Here is an 11,374-nt window from a genome sequence, read left to right on the forward strand (position 1 = left end):
TGGTGTGTGTGTGTTAGTCGCTCAGTTGTGTCTGACTGTTTGTGAACCCGTGGACTGCAGCCCACCAGGCTCCTCTGTCCATTGGATTCTCCAGGCAAGAATACTGGAGTGGGTAGCCATTTCCTTCTCCAGGATTTAAGTCGTAAAGGATGCAACTCTAAAGGAGGAGGAACAACAGGCTGACCTTCAGAAAACCATCACCCTGATATATCTGCATAGTAACACTATCCATTGGGATGCTGACTTCCTAACAGGTAAAAGGTATGAGAAGTAAGGGTACAAAACCTTGATTTTAACTGCTAGCCCACAGATCTGCTATTTCCAAGTACTGGGCAGGCTTTTATGTTTTTCTTAAAGAAGTGGTTAGCCCATGGCTAACAGTTATTGAGAAAATATGATTGAAGTAACACATAATAAGTCATGGAATGTCAAACTAAGGCATATAAGCAACATCTGGAATTGTTCAGTTTCATCAAGTCTTAACCAGAAAAGAAATGTATTGACCAGAAATGAAAGACAAAGACCATTGGCATATAGTGGAAGCTATAATTGTAGGAGTGGATGAGACGATTCAGGGGGAATTAACATTTAACCAAGAACTTTCACCTTAAAGTTTCCATACTTATTTTTAAAGGCAAACACTGAGGATTAGGTTAATGGATAAAAGGTTGTTTATCTGCTTTCTATTGTAACTATTACTACTTATTTGTAATAATTTTTTCAAAGCACACAGTAAGCCACTGGCTAAAAACAACTTTTTAAAAGTATATATAGAGCATGGCATAAATGAGTGTATGTAATATCTGATGTATTTAATTTATTGAAATACTTGTTATAAACTACATTTTTTTCTATGTTGTGTATTTTTTCCTATGCAGTATAGAAGGTAAGATGGTTGGATGGCATCATTGATTCAATGGACATGAGTTTAAGCAAACTCTAGAAAATCGAGAAGGACAGGGAAGCCTGGCATGCTGCAGTTCATGGGGTTGCAAATTTGGACATGACTGAGTGACTGAACAGAAATATCTAAATTGGCAAAATATAAATAATTTAGAGAATAAAACAAGGCTCTAATCACTACTTCCATTACCTTATAATTTGAGTTTGTGTTTGTGTTTTTTCTAAGTACTACATGAAGTTTTACAAATACCTTCAGTAGGTAGGTTTGGTCACTAAGTCATGTCCTACTCCTGTGACCCCATGGACTGTAGTCCGCCAGGCTCCTCTATCCATGGGATTCTCCAGGCAAGAATACTGGAGTGGGTTGCCATACCCTTCTCCAGGGGATCTTCCTGACAGGCATCCTGCACTGCAGGCAGACTCTTTACCAACTAAGCCACCAGAGAAGCATATTTTAATATATTTTGAACTCTATCTTTTTTCTTCACTGTCATGAAAAGAAAATAGCTTAAAGGAAACTAAAAAGATATGACAACTGCATGCAATACAGCCTGAGTTCCTTTTGTTATAAAGGACATTGAGAAAATTGTCAAAATCTGAATAAGATCTACAGATTAGGTAAGACTATTGTATCAATGTTCACTTTCTGATTTTGATTACTGTACTGTGGTTATGTTGCCATGTTCTGCGTAAGTAGAGATAAAGAGGAACAATTCCTATAATTTGTTCTGAAACAGTTCAGGTGGGAAAAAACATATGTAAGTGTGATATATATGCATGTACATATACATGTATATGTGTGTATGTATAAACATCAGGGGCATTAATTCAATCCTTAAGAATTACACCAATTCAGTAATAGTAAATTACTATAGAGAGAGTCTATATAAGAGACACACAAATATATATATAACACACAAATATATATATATATAACACACAAATATATATATATATACGAATAAAGTGCCTGTGTGTGTGTGTGCGTGTGTGGTGAGAAGTAAAGCGAGAGAAGGATAATGCAAATATCGTGAAATGTTAAACTTTGAGAAGTTACATATTTGTTGCACTATTCTTAAAACTTTTCTGAAAGTAAAATTATTTCAAAGCTAAAAACTCAAAAAGAATAAAAATAAAGCGTGATTTAATAATTGTGTGTGTGAGCTCAATAATGTCTGACTCTCTGTGAACTTAGGGACTGTATCCTGCCAGGCTCCTCTACCCATGGAATATTCCCAGAAAGAATAGCGGAGTGGGTTGCCATTTCCTCCTCCAAGGGATCTTTTAGACCCAGGGATTGAACCTAGGTCTCTCGAATCTCCTGCATTACAGGCAAATTCTTTTACCCCGGAGCCACCAGGGGTGCCTTCGTTTAATAATTAGGAAATTCCAGAAGTGAGCCAAAAGGCCATATACTATATGTCTAGCCAATAGGTGGTGCCAATGAGTACCAGTTTTCTTTAAACAATATTAGAAAGTAAAGTTTCTAAGTGCAGTGTTCAAAAGTCAGGAGTACTGACACAATCTTTAAGAATTACACCAGTTCAATTCTATTGAATTAAACAACTACCTGTCTATGTGAGGACAGGATGCTCAACTCCCCCAAATACAGTCTAACTCTCTCAAAAGCCTCCTTTCACCTCAGTTAAATGAAGAACACCATTTACTTCCTGCACAGAATTAAAGTGCCCTCCTTGTACAAGTAAGTGGGCTTCTTATCTAGGTAATTCTGAAGGAGTCTCACCTTCTGTGGGGGTTAAAATGTATAACTGGCAGGAATGCAATCACAGTGCTCATCTGGCTAAGACAAAAAGCAGATTGTAAAACTGACCTGATTAGCAAATATGATTTCTTCTAGTTGTAAGTTACATGTACAAACTACAGGAAATAGGATTTCATAAACACATAGATAATATTAAAGTATTCTGAATTTTCTCTTAGGACATACTGAACAGGAGCCAAGGATTTTTACACAAGTTATTTCAAATAATAGAACTGAATGTGTCTCAGGAAATCATATTGGCTCAGTCTTATTTCACATTCCTAGAATTCAACTGCTAATGTCTATCAGAGGTGACGTTAATAATAACCATTTGCTCAACCAACTTCAACCAGGCTAATTCTAATGACTATTTTTAGAAGTTTAAATTCTCACAATACGATTTTTGGATTTAAAAATTCTCACAGAGGACAACTTTGGAAATTTTGAATTACTGCAATGAACTAAATCTAACCATACAGACAGGTTAATTCAATTATATTTTTACCTTTAAAGTTAAATGGATCACCTGAAATTTTCTTCCAGTTTCTAAACCCAATAAAGATAGTAGTTAATGTACCTTAGCAACACAGGTCTTAGGTTAGAGGGGGAGAAAAAACCCAGTTATCTAGACAACTCCTTTTACCTATTAAATAGACAAGATTACAACTCCAAAAGATAGAAGCACATCAATGAAGCATAAAAGGCCTGAAAATTAGGTGGTAGAATTTGATTCTAAAACTAATTTCAAAGTTATTCTTTTTTTCTCTTTTTAGTATAATGACCAAGGAACAGCAGGAGGAAAGCAGGGACTAAAACAACATTTTGTTAAGTGAATTTAATTCTCTTGAAAACATTTGACTGCACTGCTTCCATTTAATCAACTACTCCATGGTCCAAGGAGAAAAAGTCAACATTTCACTGTGATAATTTAATCATGAGGCATCCCAATTTCCAACTTCAATTTCCTATACTCTTGTTTCCCCCTTAAGTACGCTATCAGATGCCTCCCTTTCAATAATAAAGCCAAACAGCTCCTAAAACTTTATCCATTATTTTTATAATTGCCTTCCCTCAAGACAGGTGACAATAGAACAATGTTCCACTCTCCAAGAAGAGTGGAAACTTAAATGGAAAGAAAGAGTAAAGAGTTCATTTACTAATTTTTAAAAGTGTCTGTCTGAGCTTTTTCTCTCTGCAGCAGTGTTTTGGCGTGACAAGGCTTAGGGCTGGGTTTGCCTTTGCTGTGAGAGAGCTAGAAGGGACCAGAAGGAGACCAAAGGAATAGAAGGCGAGCTGATGCTGGCTGGGTGCAGCTGGCTGGGACTCAGGCTTGAAAGGAGGGGGAAGGAGAGGAGTGGGCTGTAAGGATAGGAGAGCAGGCAGGGCTTTGCAGCAAAAGCCAAGCCTAAAGAGTATATATTCAGCTATCTAGGAATCTCAGCATCAAGACAGGCAGCAAAATGCAGGATTGATTCTGCCAAAGCAGAGAAACCCTGCTAGGCAGGGTTGTATGGTAAAATGGTTTCTTCTACTCTTTCCAAAGATGCAACAAGTAGTTTTTCATTTCTGTGCAATGGATGTAAACACAACAGGTAACACCCACTGAGCATCACTTCAGTCAGGACAATGATAAATTCAAAGGATCCAACAACAGAAGAATTGTAAGGCACACTGCAAAGAGCAAAGACCTGGGAGTTGACAAGGAATTTGGAAACAAGTATATTGGAACAGATGAACACACTTTGCTTAGTCAACACTGCATCTGTGATGGTAAGGAGGGAAGGGACTACATGAGAAAAATCAGGTCAGGGTTAGTTTTATATTTATTTATTCACATAGGAGGCAAATGCAAGCAAATTAAAAGTAATGGGACTCTGGGAGAGAAAGAAAAAGATACACAATGGCTACAAACTTCTCCACCCAAAGTTAGTGGGCAGAAGCAAAGGAGTAAGGCATAATGAATGTGAGGCATCAAAAGAGCTCAAAAAGGAAATTCTTTAAATCCAGTCTAGAGCAGCACTGCCTAATAGAACTATGATATGAGCCACCTATGGGGCTAGTAACCACTTAAAAAATAGAAACAAAATTAACTTTTGTAATATATTATGTTTAGACCAATATACCCACAATGTTACCTTGGAACATATAATCAATATAAAAATTATTAAAGGGCTGTTTCATATTCATTATATATGTATCAAGTCTTCAAAATCAAGTATGTATTTTACAAGCACTATACACTTTAATGACATCCCCAGTGGCTCAGCAGTAAAGAAATCGCCTGCAGTGCAGGAGACCCAGGAGACACGGGTTCAATCCCTGGGTCAGGAAGATCCCCTGGAGAAGGAAACGGCAACCCAATCCAGTATTCTTGCTACAAAAATCTCATGGACACAGGAGCCTGGCGGGCTACAGTCCATAGGGTCGCAAAGAGTCGGACACAACTGATCGACTGAGCATGCATGCTCATACTTCAATCCCAGTGCTATACCAACCTCATGTCTAAGGCTCAATAGCCACAGGTGGCTGGTACCTATCAAGGTGGACAGCACAGGTACAAAATATATTTAATGATAAAAAATAACCCATGGCATCAAGAAATACCAAAAAGTATGTCACAAGTAATGAATTTGGTTAGAAGTTTGTCAATGAATTTGGCAAGAAAAGTTTTAAAAAAACACTAGGCCTACCATCTTACTGAAAGTACATTTAAAATAAATCGCTTGGTCTTTACACAATAAGTGCTATTTCAATTCTTTCACAGAAAAATTGAAGACAAGTGTACACAGCAGTTTCTGAGGTATTCTTCTTATTTCAAGTTATATTCACTACTAAAATCTCCTGGTCCTTCAGAGACCTTTAATAGCAAGTGCAAGTATTTTCTTTATTTAGTGGTAGATGGAAGATTTTGTGTGGATCAGAGGAAGCCAAGTTCCCTCCTTTGCTCTTGAGAAACTGAAGAGAAAACTGACCTCACCATTCATTACAGCCTGAAGTGCTGCCACATGAATGAGCTGCGAATATTTATGGCTCTCAAGTGACCAAACCACAGAGATTCTGTCTGCAGTTACTTTGTGGGTTGTTTTGGGCTGGTGATGTGGGATCGTCATATGCAAAGGGTCCTCTGTTCATGGGATTCTTCAGGCAAGAATACTGCAGTGGGTAACCATTCCCTTCCCCAAGGGATCTTCCCGACCCAGGGATCAAACCCTGCAGGGTCTCCTGCACTGTAGACAGATTCTTTATTGTCTGAGCAACAGTAGAATCTGCCTGCAATGCAAGAGACCTATGTTCGATCCCGGGATCAGGATGATCCCCTGGAGAAGGGAATGGCAACCCACTTTAGTAATCTTGCCTGGACAATTTCATGGACACAGGAGCCTGGTGGGCTACAGTCCATGGGATCGCAAAGAATTGGACACAACTGAGTGACTAACGTTTTCACTTGGCCTGGTGAGATATACACAGGTCTGAAGAAAAGGTGGTCTAAATTTAAATTCAGGTTCTTTTAATTGCCAGGCAAGTTGGACTATAACACAACCATCTATATTCAGGGTACTTTAAAGATCAGCCATAAAAAGCAATGCATTCAGTTCAAATACAGGTTGATTTAGAAGTTTCTTTAATTAAAGCACACAACTTTATAGTTTATTCTGCTTCAACGTGGGTTTGAAGGTGGACAGGAATAATATTCACCATGTTTTTGTATAACTGATCAAACTTAAAGATGTCATTCAATATATTATACAACCTACATATGCTATAGTGTAAGTCTAGTATATTACTAGTGTAAGAGTATGCGCCACCTGATATATGCTTCTCTGGTAGCTCAGCTGGTAAAGAATCTGCCTGCAATGCAGGAGACCCTGGTTCGATTCCTGGATTGGGAAGATCCCCTGGAGAAAGTAAACGTTACCCACTTCAGTATTCTGGGCTGGAGAATTCCATGAACTGTACAGTCCATGGGGTCTCAAAGAGTCGGACACAGCTGAGTGATTTAAACCACTCAGTGATTTAAACTACTTGTATTATATATACTTTATAATGCTATATTATATTACAGTTCCTGCCGGATGGTATGTATATGCTTTTCTCTATATAATACTACAGCTATAGGCAGAGAAGCATGTTTTTCTTGGACCTTATTGACAAAAATTTCTGTTCATCAAACCCATTCCACACAATTGTCATGAACCGAGGCATATTTGTCATCTGGTTTTCAGCAATCAGCAACAACCTGGAGATCCCAAGACTAGAGAAAAAACTCAGATACTCTACCTTGACTCAAACCAGAAAAGAATATATCTTTTAGAGTTATAGCTATAAACCTATCATAGAATAAGGAGACATACCAGCATGTTGACTGAGCACTTTTAGGGAGTGAGTAGAGAGAAAAACAAAGGGCTAAAAATTTTCTTCTTTACAGACAAATAAAACAAAGCAACCGAAATGAAGAGTGTAGGGAGTCAGACAGACCCATATACTCACCTGCATTGGAGCCAGTCAAATTATAACGTGCATTCAACTTCTTGATGATATTCTCGTGGATTTGGTACCACTCACTCTCTGTATTACACCTGTGAAATCATGGCCACTCTGTTAAGCTTTGATGACGCATGAGATGACTTTCCTACACACCTGCCCCTTTTCATATAACCACTATAATGTACTTCCTTAAACCTCCCTGCAGTTCTCAACACAGAGAACATGGCTTGGCTTAGCTGCCCCAAGATAGGCAGGAATGACCGTATCTGGTAATGCATGACCAACTACTTCATGAAGTGGCTGAGATGAACAATTCAGGTTATGAGAAGCTCAGAGAACAATGCATGCAGTGGAAGGAAGTACAGGCTAAGATCCTGACTCCCTGGATTTGGATCCTCACTATTAACTGAGCTATGTTCTTTGGGTGAGTTACTTATTCTGTGCCTTGATCTGTTCGTTTGTGAAATGGGGGTAATATACTAGAACACTGAACAAGCTTGGGTTTAGGATAATCCCCGCATAAAGTAAATGCTCAGTAAATGTTATTTCTCGTTATTGAATCTCCACCTATTATATCATGACCAAGTTGGCTAGCATCAAAATGCAACTGAGGTTAACACAACTTGCACTGGCAAAAACCTGGTGGGATTTACTGAAGGGTAATTAAGGTAACTCTTCCAGACTTTCTACTTCTAGGCCAAAAGGCGTTTCTTCATCTCTCACTCTGACAGCCGTCTGTACCTTAGTCTTTCAGCTCTTGTCTTTCACCAGCTCATGCTAGAGTTCACCTAGAAGACTCTGAAGATTTTTGAGAACTGGATCTGGGACTGGTAGATACCTGTGTTCCCCTCAGTACTTTGAACACTGTAGGTGCTTAAAGAAAATACTGGCTACATGAATGACTGAATGGATATCCCTCTGACTGTTACTCCTGATGATTTGTTAATATCTGGGTCTGCTCTATTCTTACTGCTGAGACTGCCCCAGTTAGGCTGGGGAGACCCTCCCTCATCTGAATGCATTTGTAAATTCACTACTATCTTTCACTAGCAACAAAGGCTCCCTCCCAAGGGTCCTGACAATCAAAGATTCTATAACTATCAATCAAAATATTCCACCCTATAGTGACTTCCTCCTTGTGATCTCATCTGTAGCCAATAATTCACAATGCGCTTACATATTTATTTATTTCACTGCCATAAGCTTTTCCAGGATGAACTGGATGGAGGTTATTTTTGAACCAGTTAATGGTAGGATAGCAAATAAGAGCACTGACACTGCTGCTGCTGCTACTGCTGCTAAGTCGCTTCAGTCGTGTCCGACTCTGTGCGACCCCACAGACGGCAGCCCACCTGTCCCTGGGATTCTCCAGGCAAGAACACTGGAGTGGGTTGCCATTTCCTTCTCCAATGCATGAAAGTGAAAAGTGAAAGTGAAGTCGCTCAGTCGTGTCCCACTCTTAGCGACCCCATGGACTGCAGCCTACCAGGCTCCTCCGTCCATGGGATTTTCCAGGCAGGAGTACCGGAGTGGGGTGCCATTGCCTTCTCCACACTGACACTGAGAAGGCTGAAAAATTAAGGTGAAATAAAACCATTCCACTTGTCCAGCTGTAAGATACCAAATTACCACTTAGTAGCCCCTGCTCCCAGTTTTCTTAGTTCAGCTCAGTGGGGAAGGAAGAAAGATAGCTTGCTTCCTATTAAATAGTTAAGGGACTCTAGAATTCATGCTTTTAACCTACAAAACTCCAAATAAAATAAAAGCTCCTAAAGTATGTGACTGAAGTATCTTCCAGGCTCAGACAAGGTATTTCTTGCTATTCTCTGTTTCAGTTCCAGTTTGGTCTAAGGATTTGGTCCCCTTAACAAATAGAAATTTCTTCCAAATTGTTTCTAACAGTCACTCCTCTAAAATGTTTTAATAAACTCTAGCTTCTTTTTCATCTACAATAACTGTTTTGACTGCCTAGCTTTCATCCTGGAATGGATTCATAAATTGCTGATCTGTAATTTTTAAGGGATCTCTCTTGCATCAAGAATAACCCAAACCTTATTTGATATTTATGAAAAAACAGACAATAACTACAAAGAGCAGTACAACTTAATTTCAGGAGAATGAGTATCTCCCACAGAACTGGAATTCATGGGTCTTCCTTGGCTGGTTGCATAATCAAGAGGCATGCAAGGAACTCCAGGTCCCCCAGTTTTCCCACTGACAAGATAAATCTAACATTTCCTATGCATACCTAGAAAGATCACTCAAAGAAACAAAGAGATTGCATTTGTGAGAAATTTTAGTTTTTCTTAAAAAGCAAGGTCACCTAACAGCATCATTGTCACATCACTAGACGGTGGTGTGAAATAACACCCTGAAACATACGACCTGGTAACATGAGAGCTCAGGTTCTGAGTTAGACAGTCCTGACTTCACAGCTGGTTCCTGTTCTGATTAGTTAGGTGATTTGGGGTGCTATTTAGCCTCTCTGTCCCCTTATGTGGAAAACAAAGCCAACAGCATCTGCTTCATGAGTTTGTCATGAAAATAAAGTGACATGACACATGCAAAGTGCTTATTAACATGGTTCCTTGCACACAGTAAGCACAAAGTAAATGGTGGTTATTATCATTAGTATTGTTGCAATTAAACTATGTTTCACAATCACCAATAAAATTTAGAAAGGGGATTATACTGGATTTATGCTCCACCATGGGCTGGCAGGCATCCCTGACTCGATGGACATGAGTTTGAGTGAACTCCGGGGGTTGGTAATGGACAGGGAGGCCTGGTGTGCTGCGATTCATGGGGTCGCAAAGAGTCGGACACAGCTGAGCGACTGAACTGATGGGATAAAAGAGTAGCATGCTTTACTACCCAGTAGTATCACCAAAAGTTTTCAAGTTTAATATCAAGGTCATAGATTTTATCACTCTTAAAAGAGACAAAGAGAGTTTCTAGTCCTAAACCACAGGCTATAAGTGAACCTTTGTCAACTGATTAGCAAACATGTGCTGCAGGTCCCAGGGCCTCTGGGTAGAAGATGGATAAATCCAAGAAATCCTGCAGCTGTTGTCAAAAAGCAACCTGAGGTATATATCCCACAGGTAGTGGGCCACGTGGGTCCCCTCCACATTGGTACACGCTGCAACAGCTGGAACAGATAACAAAAGCAAGCTCACTCACAGAGGAGGTCAGCAGTGTGGTCCTCAAATCAGGAATGCGGATCCCAGATCCCCCATTCCCAGTGCATCTGCTCTGAGGATGGCACCGTGTGTCATCTCTCCATTGTCAGACCTGCGGGCAGGTGCTCAGGGAAGGGCAAGCGAAAACCATGTGCCTTTTTAAAAACTTAGGGTGTGGAGTACATTAAGTGGATTTTCTTCGTGGAATGTTCAAACTGAACTGTATCTGCTGCCACTGACCCTCAAAAGATGCATAAACCACGTTCTGAGGATCTTATTTGGAAATAGGGTTTTTACACAGATAATCAAGTTAAAATTAGGCTGTTTAGGGTGGGTCCTAACCCAGTATAACTAACTAGGCCCATATAAAAAGGGGAAATGTGGTTACAGAAACAGATACACACACCTGGAGAAAGTCATGTATGATGAAGGCATACATCAGGTCATGCATCTACAGGACACCAGAAACCAGGAGAGAGAAGCAGGGAACAGAATCCCCCTCACAGCCCTCAGAAAGAATCAGCATAGCCAACACTGTGATCTGGGAACTGTGGCTTCCATTACAGTGAGACCATAAATGTCTGTGGCTTAAGCCTGCTTGTTTATGGTGCTTTGTTAGGGAAGCCCACAAATGGGCTTCCCTGGTGACTCAGTCAGTAAAGAATCCTCCTGCTATGCAGGAGACCTGGGTTCCATCTTTAAGAAGATCACCTGCAGGAGGAAATGGCAACCCACTCCAGTATTCTTGCCTGGGAAATCTCATGGACAGAGGACCCTGGCGGAATATAGTCCATGGGGTTGCAAAGCATCAGATACGACTTAGCGACGAAACCACCACATAATAAACTAATAATACATAAAGTAAGAGGGGAATCACCCAATCTGAACTTCCTTTTTCTTAATTATAATCAGTTTATGTTAAAAACTATTTCCATTTTCCAAGAACAAACGAACTTTCCGAGGGTAAAGATATAACAGGTTTTAAATTCTTGGGAGGTATTCTATGCAGGGGATGGTCCACCCAGTGGGTAAGCTATCTATT

The 11,374-nt window shown here is 39.8% G+C and overlaps 1 protein-coding gene across 1 annotated transcript in view; it reads right to left on the bottom strand.

Annotated features, from left to right (window-relative positions):
• DOCK4 (dedicator of cytokinesis 4) overlaps positions 1–11,374 on the bottom strand; it is a 477,425-nt gene that overhangs the window by 211,318 nt on the left and 254,733 nt on the right. Inside the window, exon 12 of the mRNA XM_010831178.1 lies at positions 7,154–7,242. Within this exon, the coding sequence (XP_010829480.1) occupies positions 7,154–7,242 (89 nt within the window). The remainder of the gene's footprint in view (positions 1–7,153; positions 7,243–11,374) is intronic.

The sequence above is a fragment of the Bison bison genome, unplaced genomic scaffold, assembly GCF_000754665.1.
Source record: "Bison bison bison isolate TAMUID 2011002044 unplaced genomic scaffold, Bison_UMD1.0 scf7180017864525, whole genome shotgun sequence".
In the NCBI taxonomy this organism is placed as follows: Eukaryota; Metazoa; Chordata; class Mammalia; order Artiodactyla; family Bovidae; genus Bison; species Bison bison.